This window comes from Zingiber officinale, chromosome 3B (assembly GCF_018446385.1).
Source record: "Zingiber officinale cultivar Zhangliang chromosome 3B, Zo_v1.1, whole genome shotgun sequence".
Taxonomy (NCBI): Eukaryota; Viridiplantae; Streptophyta; class Magnoliopsida; order Zingiberales; family Zingiberaceae; genus Zingiber; species Zingiber officinale.
Genome location: NC_055991.1, coordinates 131428537 through 131441654, shown reverse-complemented (window position 1 = coordinate 131441654; position 13118 = coordinate 131428537). Strand labels below are relative to the sequence as shown.

At 34.2% G+C, this 13118-nt stretch overlaps 1 protein-coding gene across 5 annotated transcripts in view; it reads left to right on the top strand.

The window, feature by feature from the left end:
* Positions 1 to 13118, top strand: part of LOC121967786 (probable LRR receptor-like serine/threonine-protein kinase At1g06840) — a 45101-nt gene that overhangs the window by 26384 nt on the left and 5599 nt on the right. For all 5 annotated transcript variants that reach the window (XM_042518232.1, XM_042518231.1, XM_042518234.1 and 2 more), the window contains 6 exons: positions 72 to 137; positions 1122 to 1612; positions 2686 to 2832; positions 7460 to 7740; positions 9092 to 9143; positions 10866 to 11116. In XM_042518232.1, coding sequence (XP_042374166.1) covers positions 72 to 137; positions 1122 to 1612; positions 2686 to 2832; positions 7460 to 7740; positions 9092 to 9143; positions 10866 to 11116 — 1288 coding nt within the window. The remainder of the gene's footprint in view (positions 1 to 71; positions 138 to 1121; positions 1613 to 2685; positions 2833 to 7459; positions 7741 to 9091; positions 9144 to 10865; positions 11117 to 13118) is intronic.

Here is a 13118-nt window from a genome sequence, read left to right as displayed (position 1 = left end):
TCTCTAGCATAAGATATAGTCTTTAATACTTTATAACTCGCCATCTTACGATCTCTATATGCTGCATGCAGGAATTTCCAGAATAATTCTCTTACAAATATAACTGCTGCTGACTGTCCTTCAAATGTCACTGTATTGTAAGCTATCTTGTGCAATCCTTTGTTATTTTCTTGTTGGCCTTTTCTTCAGATTGCTTTCACTGGATACATTGTAGATGTTCTTGTTTTGTGTAATCATTACAATTTTCTTTTCGGTCCTTAGTCTTCATTTAAATCATAATTCTAGCCTTTTCTAGTTTTGTTTTATACCATCTTCTCTTCTCTTTAATAAACTTTATTGTTGTTAGTGCTTTCTAATTGCAATTATGCTCTTCCTAGTTTTTGGTTTCTTACCTTTTGTCTCCTCATGTAGTCTCGTTCCCAAATACACTCCAGGGAATTTGTTTTTCTTATGAGCTAGAGTTTCCAAGGATTGTGATGTTGACACATGCAGTTTGCTCAGTCTTTTAGGTGTAGCAGTGTGAAACATATAAATATACGTGTTAGAATGTATTGGACGACTTTAATCAAAGTTCACAAGATTTGTATGGAGCAGACATCTCCTAAGAACTCAATGATGACACTCAGAATTGTTGGATAAGTTTCAAGGATTTGGTGGAGAATGGTGCAAAGATGAAAAGCATAAAGTAGTTCTGAACTATTAATATATAGTTAGAATTATGTAAATATAATGTGAAAATCCATAGTCTAGTACACATATAGCTAGATGGGGCTACCTAGGTTTTGATGGACTGGTTACCCATTTCCATAGAATCTATAAAACTTCATCTGCATAGAGAGTATCAATTGCAATATTTAAATGTCTATTTTTTTTTTTTCAGGTTTTGATTGATAGATCATTTAGATAGTGTTATCATATATCAACTATTTTTTATAGATTCTATGGAAATGGGTAACCAGTCCATCAAAACCTAGGACCCCATCTAGCTATATGTGTATCTAGCCCCATCTATATATATATATAACATGAATGTTTACAATCTTGTGTTGTTTAGTATGAATAACTTGAGCTTTGTGATTTATGTATATCATTTCTTACATTCTGGTTGCTACTATGTTTAGGTTATTTGGAAATCCTCTGTGTATCAATGCAAGCCAACTCAATATAGTTCATTTATGTCAACCAAAGAGTGTCAATCAAACTTCTGAAGGTCCAACAACATATCAAAATACTTGTCCCCCTTGCCCAGTAGATGAACATTATGAGCGCAACCCATTATCTATGTCATGCCAATGCTCCCTACCACTCACAGTTGGATTTCGGTTGAAAAGCCCAGGAATATCAGATTTTCCACCGTATATGAAGGATTTTGAATCCCATCTGACCTCACTTTTGCACCTGCTGTCTCACCAATTGTACATTGAGTCATACATGTGGGAGAGTGGGCCAAGGCTGAATATGAGCTTAAAGTTATTTCCTAATAGTTCTAGTCTATTTAATAGCAGTGAGGTTGTTCGTCTTGCGGGCACCCTAGCTTCATGGGATATTCACATTTCAGATGTTTACGGACCATATGAGCTTCTTAGCCTCTCGCGGGGGCCCCGTGAAAGTGGTAAGTCTTCTTTGACTATCTTTGCATATTAATGTACTTCTTTTGCTAGTCATATATTGACACGTAAAAAACAGCAACACTGAAAACATTGTTTGTTCCCACAACTTAAACCTCCAAGATAATTGAAGAATAGACAAACTTTATGATCATGCATGATCTGTGAACAATGGACTGTAGTAATTTAGTCAAATTAATGAGAAAGGGCATTCTAGTGATCTTTCCTATGACCATCGTCCATAGATTTTGATGGGAGAAAAATGTGAGGAATAGACCGTTTCAACTTGATTTTGGTGCCTTTGGAAACATGGAAACAAATTTTCTGTTAATAATGATCTAAGCTAAAAGGCCGCGGGTTCGAATCCTGGAAACAGTCTCTTGCAAAGAGCAGGGTAAGGCTGCGTACAATGGATCCTTCCTCGGGACCTTGCATGAAGGGAGTTTCGTACACCGGGCGGCCTTTTTTTTTTTTTTTAAATGATCTAAGCTAAACTGAGTTTTGGTATACATACTATATAAACTAAGTCTAGGATGGGAGTGGTATCCAAACAAGATTTTGACAATGCTTCCATCTCAAAGAAAGGCTACTTTTCAGTTTTCACTATTCAGCTGTGATATACCAAACTTGTTTCTGTTTCTATTTCGAAAGGAGGTTAGTAACTTAGCACACATAGATGATACTGTTGGAGCCTAAGGTATGGACAAAAAGTCATTACAGAACTTTAACAATAATCCTTGATATATAGCCAACAAACAATATAACTCATTGTATTGAATATCAAAAAAATATCTACATCGATGGCTGTCAGAACTGGATAGATAAAACCATCAGGCAATGCGATCAGAACAAAAGGAAAGATCATGTTCTTACGATGCATATTTCCTGTTTAAGTAACATATTGTACACTATCATGCAGATATGTTTTTGAATTAGAATATTTATTGTGGTTATTTTTTTTGAAAAATTAAAATCCTCTTTTTGACTTTAATCATCATGGACTCTTCTTATAAGTTATACATTGCTTGCAATCAATATTTGTTATTGCAGACTCTTCAAAACTAATTGGTTATTGCAGATTCTTCAAAATCAAGGTTAAGTAAAGGTGCTTTGGCGGGCATTTTGTTGGGGGCTATTGTAGGTGCTGCTTCTCTATCTGTGATGTTAACAGTTCTCATCATGAGGAAACATCCCAGATATTACTCCATTTCAAGGAAAAAATCTTGTAAGTTCATTTATTCTGAGAAATTACCTTTAACTACAAATGCTAATCAGATGTGAAAGTGTCTTCTAGGTTGGTTTAAAACCAGTTTAATCAACAATTAACAGAGTAGTTGTCTGATACATATCATCAGGAAGCTCTGTTTGTTTCAACTAGTTGGGTAACCTTTATAAATTTTATTCTCCATTGAGGTCTATTTATAGCAATTTTGGTAATAATATTCAAATAAATTAAATTATTTTTTTGTTATAGTAATTAATGTTTTTTTGGTCTTCTACTCTTGTACCTTTCACTTGAATGAATTTAATTCTTCTAGCTATAGAATATATCGGCCACCTTTGAACAATCCATACATTCTCAACTTATTTTCTCTCTTTTTATTTTTATCTATTATTGTAACTCCACAAATACATATTAGTATTGTCTTCAATTCCAAATATACACTATAACTAATTGTTGTGATCCTCTGTTTTTGCTTTGAATATGTTTATTATTATTTTTTTCGTATGAATATGGGTTTACAACACTAATGTTGTAATTATATTTTGGATGTGTAGAATTTGGAGAAGGAAAACATTGTATTTCATTATCATAAAATAACCATATAGATAAGGATACAAAAGTAAAGATTTGTATTTCATTATTATGAAATAACTGTATGAAATAAATCCACTACAAAAATAAATCACAAATTGATTTTCTTATGGTTAAGAAGAGAGATAGGAATATTTGTAATGATTGCAAGGTTATCTATGGAGAAAGCTTAATTACCTAACATAGGTTAGGAGTGTTGGATATACGCCTCAATCATAATATCAATAGAAGGAAAATATACACGACTCATAGAATTAAGTGATAGAAGTTAAAGGATGAAAAACAAAATATACTTAGGGAGAATGTAGGAGTACAAACATTATGTGAAATATATGGTGACTTTAATACGACATGGAATAAGATGGTATCAAAGTTGAAAATAGTTGCCAAGAGTGTACTCGGTGACTTAAAGGGGTAACACCATCAAGTAAGGAATCTTGGTGGTGGAATGAGAAAGTACAAGAAAAAGTGAAGGAAAAACAAACGGCCTATAAGAAATTATATATTTGTAAGACGGAGGAAAACTTAAAAAAATATACGATACTTAAGAAAGAGGCTAAGAAAGTAGTGAATGAAACAAAGAATGTAACAAAGATGGTTATATCAAAAATTAAACACAAAAGAAGGGGAAAGAGACATTTATAGAATAACTAAAGTGAGAGAGAGAAAGACAAGATTTTATCTAAACAAGATGTATTGAAGATAAATGCAATAGGGTACTAGTAAATGATGGAGAAATAAAAGAGCAATGGAAGAGGTATTTTAATCAGCGTTTTAATGAATGTTTAGGAGACCAACTTACTTAGGTAATTTAAGTAAGTCAAATGAGTATAGAAATTTAAATTTTTATCGTAAAATTCAAACTTTAGAAGTAGAACAAGTTTTAAATGGGATGCAAAATGGAAAAATCGTTGAACCAGATGATATTCCAATAGAGGTATGGATGTGCCTAGGCAATAAGGTATTGAATGACTTACAAAATCATTTAACATGAAATTGAAAGTGAAAAAAATGCTTGATCAATGGAGGGTAAGTACTTAGTTCTACCCTTAGTTCCCTTATAGAGGAATAAGGGAGACATATAAAATTATGCAAATTATAGAGGTATTAAACTAATGAGTCGTATCATGAAATTTTGGGAAAAAGTAATAGAAAAAAGATTAAGGAAAGGAAACTATAGTGACTGAAAATCAATTTGGGTTTATGCCTAGAAGGTCTATAATAGAAGCTATACATCTTCTAGACAACTAATTGAAAAGTATCGGGAGCAAAAACAAGATCTACACATAATATTTATTGCATTAGAAAAAGCTTATGATAGAGTTATAGGGAAATTATACGGAGAATTCTAGAAAAAAGAGGTGTTAGTGCAGCATATATTGAACTAATTAAGGATATGTATGAGGATGTAACGAGCAGAGTGAAGACTTCAGGTGGATTAATTGAAGCATTTCCAATAAAGATAGGGTTATGTGAAGGACTAGCTCTAAGTGTATGTTGTTTGCAGATGATATTGTTTTGGTAGATGATACACTTAAAGGAGTAAATGTTAAACTATATGTTTGGCGGGAAACGTTAGAAGTAAAATATTTTAAGCTTAGTAGAGTAAAGACAGAATATGTGGAATATAAGTTTAGCAATATTAGACGTAAGAAGATAATTGTTAAGATAGGAGCAGACAAGTTGTCTAGAATTGAGAGCTTTAAGTATTTAGGATTATTTTTGCAAAATGATGGGGGGATTAAAAGAGATGTCTTACATAGAATACAAGCAGGATGATTGAAATGGAGGAGAGCATCGAGTGTTTTATGTGATCATAAAGTACCTGTCAAACTTAAAGTGAAGTTCTACAAAATGGCGGTTAAATTTGCTATGTTATATGATATTGAATGTTAGGTTATGACTTGAGCACATGAACAAAAGATGAGAATTACAAAGATGAGGATATTTAGGTGGATGTGTGGATATAAGAGGATGGACAAAATAAGAAATGAGAATATTAGAGAGAAAATTAGAGTTGCATCTATTAAGGGAAAACTCCTAAAGAGATGTTTAAGATAGTACAGGTATATATTTTAGATGACTAATAAATGCTCCGGTTAGACGATATGAAGTTATGTCAAATACGCACATTAAACGAGGAAGAGGAAGACCAAAAAAGACTTGATTAACAACAATAAAATAAGATAAAATTTATTTAAATATAGATCATTGTAGGGGATAGAGCCCAATGACGTAGAAGGATAAGGCTTGGTTGTTATATCCATATAGATAAGTTATAAACCCTAAATCTAGAGTACTAGTGTAGCATAAACCCACTACACCTAATACCTAATGAAGCCAATACGAACCAACTTGTTATATGCTCAATCTTCCCATTTAAGTTGGAGTATAAATGTGTCCAATCTATGCTGAATTTGTTATATGAATTAGATATATAGGCTACGACATTACGACACGAGAGAAATTAAAAGGAAGAAATTAATGAAGCAAACAACCAATGATCCCTTTTATCACAGATCAACAAAGCTCTAGAAAAGTTGATGGAGCACACAAGCAATAATCTATTCAACCATTGATCAACACATCAATAAAGAGAGAAGATAAGAGATAGACGAAGTGAAATGAGAATGATGACAGATCTTGGAAACTATCTCTCAAGTGGGTTCCTGAAGTGATGCATGCAACAATGCACAATAGACTGAGAGACCAAGATTACACCCATCTTCTCTTGCCCTTTCCTGATCACCCCTAACTTCAAATACCAAAAGATTATTATCAGATCAACCCTCTAAAGGCGAGAGACCTTATCAGTCCCAAACAATCACAGCCAAGCTTGATTTGCATAAATTATATCCAACCTAACCAATGCCATCTCACTTCTCTTTTATTAAATCAGCTACACCTTTCTCCCAAGAAACCTAGATCTGCTAAGCCAACACCTTCAATGAAATCAGCACAGCTAGAGCGACCTCCCTCAAGAAAATCTAGCTCCTCTTCTTGTCTTTAGTTTTACAAATGTGGTTAATATCTCCTACCACTAATGAAGTTCAGTCGGTATTCTGAAGGATACTAAATAATCTCCACTGACTATCTCTTTGAACTAGCAAATTTCAACCAGACTCTAGACAACCTTATTGGAAGATATTTCATTCCTCTTTACCCATCTCTCAGCAACATCAGCATTCAACTGTGTCTCTTGACTGTTCCAACAACATGAAACAAGGGTCAAATCTCCTTATATGCAGAAAGATTCTCAGTGCTGTCTTTCTTTCATTGTCTCTCACGTTCTGAAAAAATACCTATCACCAAGCCTTTTAGATAAGACACCCAACATTGCATTCCACCCTTTATCAATGGCCTAAACTTATTATGTCTACCAGGCATCGCTAGCACCTAAACCTTTATTCTTGTATACACCTACCTCTACAAACACTATCCACACAAAGTTCTTATGCCCTATTTTTCTACAGTTATTAAAAGAATTAGGCACATTCTTGTAAGATATGGACTGAAAAGAGATTATTCCAATCTCAATCCACAGTGCGTGCAGCAGTGGCCAATCCAGACTAATGAGAACTCAAAATTTGTCAAACTTAGCCTGGTCCCCTAAGTAGTGACCTGGTCAATCTTCTTAGTGCTTTGCACAACCACAGCCAATGGATCTTCATGGTTCTGATCAAAAGGTAGCTAGGAAAATGCAACCTTATGAGAACCTCCATAGTATGCTCCACAAAGGGCTGCAAGGAAGGTCGTTTTGCTTGTTTGCTCTCTGAACAACTGAACCTTCTAATGTACTGTTATTAGTTCTACATATTATATATTGGGTGAACTTAAGTTGTCCCTTTTACTTTTACAAAAGATGATTGAAAATTGTCAATTTTTAGAAAATCTGTGCACCTTCCCCTAAATTTTTCTTATATATATGATTGCCTAAGGAATGTAAAGGGCGAAGAATTAAGCATCATCATAACTCAAATTTACACTTAATTGAAGATGTCATGGTATGTTCATTTCCTTCTCCTTCTAATTGCAGCTGTGACAACTCTGAAACTCAACAATGTAAAATGCTTCACTTTTGAAGAAATGGTCCTAGCTACAAGAAATTTCTGCAAATCCACTCAAGTAGGCCAAGGAGGGTATGGAAAGGTATATAAAGGAACATTAGATGATGGGAGGCTTGTAGCCATAAAAAGAGCACTAGAAGGAACTTTACAAGGTTCAAAGGAGTTCTTGACAGAGATAGAGTTTCTGTCAAGGTTGCATCACCGTAACTTAGTTTCTTTAGTTGGATACTGCGATGAACAAAATGAACAGGTTTTTCCTTTGCAGATTGATTTATCTCCGCTTTTTTTCCTCAGGAAGTTTTCTGCTAAATATTTAAATACAAGAATTTGGACAATTACTCAATTAAGCTTCTTTCTCATTCATCTATGTATGTGGATCTGTGGAACTTACTTTATAAATTTGTAGAAATTTTGAGTCAGAGAGCTCACAGTTCAGAAAAAATCTGCATGTTTCCATTGTTTAAGAGTAATATCTAGCTAGATAGAATATTAATGATGCTGGAAGGTCTGCATGGGAAAAACTATGTTGTATTTTTTGTGGTTTTAATGCTCAATAAATTTATAAATATGGAATACTGTAGTTACTCCAATGTAGGATTTTCTGATAGCTTAAAAAATCCTTGCTAACTCCAAAAAATCTTACTAACCTTGTAAAAATCACTTGACATGGGCCCAATCCGTATCTGTTTCTCTATTTTGATTTCGCATGTGATTTATCATTACAATATTCATCTGTAAGGTGGGAAAGCTCTTTGCTATGAACATATTTATGTTACTAGGCCATTTATAAAACTAAAACTGTACGTTCAGAACTTACTGTTAATTTCATTCACAATTTGGTCTGATCCCAGGATACTGTGACTCACTTATACTGCTGCAGTCACTCTTCATAGATTTTCTTGCGTAGGGTTTTGAAAAAGAATCAGCCAATCAGATTGTCAATTCTGTGGTGAATTTGGTCCTTCTCCTAATCTAGTAATATTGGTATTGACCTTTGAATATATATATGTATTAGTTGATCCATGCCTAATAGTTTGGCAACTTATGATTCCAAGCTTCTCTAATCCATTTGACAGCTCTTGGTTCATTTAAAAATACAATAAATCTACAAGTTATTTAAAATGGAAAAACTGGAAAGAGAACCCACCGATATATTATTAGAATATAAGTTTTTGTTTTTTGGTGGTGTAGCTAGACCCTTGATTTATAGGAAACACTCAAAGTTGCTAGCCTAACTCAATGATGAAAACTAACTTCTAGGTATTGACACACAACAATATAAAGACCCTTTATGTGGAACTAGAATTGCTATGTGATAGATGTTTTTTGTTTTGTTCAATGTCTTTGTTAGTATATAAGTTTCTATTTGAATGGAGGAGACTGATTGAATCTCCATAATAGAAGGACAGGGTGGTCTTCATACATTCTCATCCACCAAAATCTTGAAATTGACTTCATAGCTTTTTAGAGTTTGTTTGCATTACAATTCTTTAACAATTATGTTGTTTTATTTAACTAACAGCTTACTGATATTTGGTGTTTAATCTAATTTTACCTTTATTGGTGTTATTAGTAGTATCATAATTGACTCTACTTTGCAGATGCTGGTCTATGAGTTTATGTGTAATGGTACTCTACGTGACCACCTTTCTGGTATGCATATCATCATAATCTCTTCATAAAGCTTTAATCACTATTCCTGTAGCAAGAACATTTTGCAACTATAAATTAAAACCCATGTTTTTTGGATCATTGAAATGAGTTTTTCTCAATGTGACGTGCGGCAAACCTTGGGAACAGAGGATGCTTCACATGTGGTTTAATAGAAAAGCCATGGAGAGTCCATGCATTCAGCTGTGGCCTGTACGCCGCATTCTGAAAGCTACAATGTCCTCTGTCACTGAATGTGTGCATCATGCAAGTTGGTTGCTGACGGCAGGGACGGCTGCCAGAAGAGGAATATATCATCTTCTGTGGCAAACAGGGTCATCATTTCATCCTCATAGTTTGATCCATCACTACCTTCACCACTAGCATATGTTCTAATCTCACCATCATCTCAGATTTTCTTCTGAATCTACCACATTTCCACCATGCAAATCTCACCTTCCTCCCTCTTTCCATTCCAAGCTATCCTGATCGAAAGAAAAGGAAGGCTTTAGGTTATCAACCCAAACCATAATCAATTAAACCAAAGAGAATTGGATCTCACAAATTCAATCAAAACTCAACCAAATCAAGCTTGATTCAAGCCCAAATTTGGATGAATCCAACACCAGAATTATTATCCACCCAGTACAACCCTCAATTGACCAATCTAACCCCAAAAACACAAACTGGCTCTAAATGCCACTAAATCAGCCTTAGAACATGTTAGTTTAGCTAAAAATAATCTCACTACCACTAGTGATCCCAAATAACCAACCGTGGAATCTACTAAAAGAAGGCAGTCTGGTGCACGAAGCTCCCGCCAATGCCGGGTTCCGGGGAAGAGTCAAACCACATTGAGTCTATTGTATGCATTCTTACTCTGTATTGCAAGAGGTCATTTCCGTGACTCGAACCCCTGGCCACAAGGTCACACAACAACGACTTTACTATTACATTAAGGCTCCACTTCCTGTAATCCACTAATTAGTCCTAATTAAACTTCAATACATAATAAGAAATTTGGTTCCAAATTTCATGTTGCTACTTCAAAACACTCCAAAATCTATATGAGCCACAACTAGGAGATGACCAAAATAACTATAGCAAGCATACAACTAGACCCACTAAGCTTCCTTGATTCACTCACGGCAGCACAACTCCTCAAGCCACAAGCCATCACCTACAATTTGATAACTAAAGCTTCCTTTCTAAATCTATATATCACCCACCAAACAAGGGCATAAAGGCATAAAGGGAACTAAGCAATGAACTTAAACAAGTAAACAGTGTCTTTTAGTTTATAAATTTGGACAGCCTAACAATTCATATCGTCTCCTAAATGCCAAAGTCTAAAATGGCCCACTTGATACATTTTGCTATCATGTGTGTTCCTGAATGAAGATCTTGATTGGAAGGTTCAGCAGGGCATAAAAAGACAACAAGAAAAGAATTCATGTGATGGCACCTTCCTTTTCTTGCTCCGGGAGGTGCATGGACCATTTTTAAGGATTGAGATGTTGTTTTGAGTTATATGTTCAGGCATGGTGAGACTTGAGAGAACTACTCAAAGATACTGTTTCCTTGAACAATTTGAGAATTAATCTCTATATTTGAAGTCTTAACTTTGTTAGACAGTATGCTAATCTGGATAGTGTTAATGAATTGTTGATCAACGCTTTCAAACTGTTCAGTTTTCTTAGCTAACTAATGCCCTCTGTTAATCAGAGAAACGAAATGAATCTTTGAGTTTCTCGAAGAGGTTGCACATTGCTCTGGGTTCAGCTAGGGGCATCCTGTATCTACATTGTGAAGCAGATCCTCCTGTATTTCATCGTGATATTAAAGCAAGCAACATACTATTGGACTCTAAATTTCATGCTAAAGTAGCTGATTTTGGCATCTCAAGATTGGCCCCTGTACCGGACAAGGATGGAAGCATACCTGGCTATGTATCAACTGTTGTAAAGGGCACGCCAGTAAGTATGGATTTCTGCATGACGTATCTCTTGTTCTCCTTTTTAATTTATAGCCACAGCTAAGGTTCATGATTCTAAGAACATGAAGTATTTAGTGAATGTAAAATGATGTGTACTAGTCAGAATATCATATTAAAGAAAGTCCTTGTTATGGACTTCTTGGCCACGTCAACAATTATTTCGGATTGCACATTAACACTTAAGTGAAAAAGAGAAATACATTTAATTTAATGTTAATTGTATTTTAGATTTAATTTAGAATGTGACGTCATAATTATAATTTGTTTTGTTATACTTATATGAAATTGTCCACCTCTTCTTGATAATCGAATGAGTTTGATTTTCAAGATTGGTGAGAATTAGACCAAATTTATGTATGTATTCTGTCTTCTCCTTTATCGTCTTCAAGAAGATTGGGTTCTCCTCTCAATGAATCTAATGAGATATGGCACTTTACTGGATTATGTCGGTTAGCCTTACCGATTACCAATTACCAATTACCAATTACCAATTACCAATTACCAATTACCAATTACCAATTACCATTGGCTCCCATCTTACGTATGCACCTAGCAACACCTCAACTCCACAAAGTAATGCAAACAAGGAAACAAATATCGCAAGAAAGAAAATAGTTTTGAAGAAAATAAATTAAAGATAAATTCGATATTGGTTCATCCACAATAAAAGGAATGAAATTGAAAATCTTTGAGAAGAGAAAATATTCTAGATTGACGTGCATCTGTAATAAATGAATTAAATTGCAAAATATTCAAGATTGATGCATCTACAATAAATCATAGATTTAATTTTTGTTATTTGGTAATTATTATTTTCTATTTTGGTAATAAATAGGGAATAATTATAACCCCTTTTAGATTAGCCTATTTCCTTTATTTAGAATATTTATTTCCATATTTATTGTTGAGTCGAATTTATAAAAAAGTCCAGAGTCCTATATTTTAATCATCTTTGAATTAATACAATTTTCAATTTCTATGTGTGAGACTTTTTCCTCTAGGTGAGGTTATTTCCTCATTCGCTTATCAATTTTGTTCCTAGTTCTTGGGTGGTTTGACAGTTCAATTTTGGTGTTGCATCACAAAGACCCTTATAATAGCTTGCTACAACTACTCAAACGGCTCTGTTGATATTATGTAACCTATTTGAAGACCGCACAAGAAGCACAACAACAAGAATAAAGAATTTTTGTTCCAAACATTCCTCTCTGTCCTCTTCTACAATGAGTATCCCTCTTCTTTGTTGCAGTTGTCTTTTGTCCTCCTTGGTGCTAGCATTTCTCCATGCAAAAATGGCCTATTCTCTTACCCTTCCTATATCAATTAGTACCAAAAACAAAACTAAAACACTTTGTTCACTCCCGTAGGTCTCATTTGTATTCCTTGGACCACCCACCTACCAAAATTCACATATTCTTGTTGTTGAGGAAATTATTCCCAACGAGATACCTAGGTAGCCCACTTCTGCCTATATATATTACTGATAAATAATATTTTAAATACAACCTTAGACTTTTATCTATTTGCAACTTAATCCAAGACACTACAACACTCCCCCTTAAGTTGGTTTGTATATATTACAAAAATCCAACTTGTTACAAAAGTACTCAACCTTAGTCCACCTTAGTCCTCTAGAGGTTTTGTCAACAAGTTCGCCTATTGATCATGGAGTTGACAAATAAAGCGATGATCTCATTTAATTGTACTTGCTCTTTGCTAAAGTGACAATCGATTATTTATTTTGTTTTCATATGAAATACAGGGTAGGGTTAGAAGATATGATCATAGTAATCTAATTGTTGCAATACAACTTTCATTGGCTCTGCTAGGGCATATCCTACCTCAATCATTAATTATTTTATCTTAGGTAGTTCACTTGTAGCTAGGGTCATTGCCTTATATTTTGTTTTTGCACTTGATCTTGCTATAGTTGTCTGCTTTTTGTTCTTCTAAGAAATAAGTTTTCCTTCTAAGAGAACATA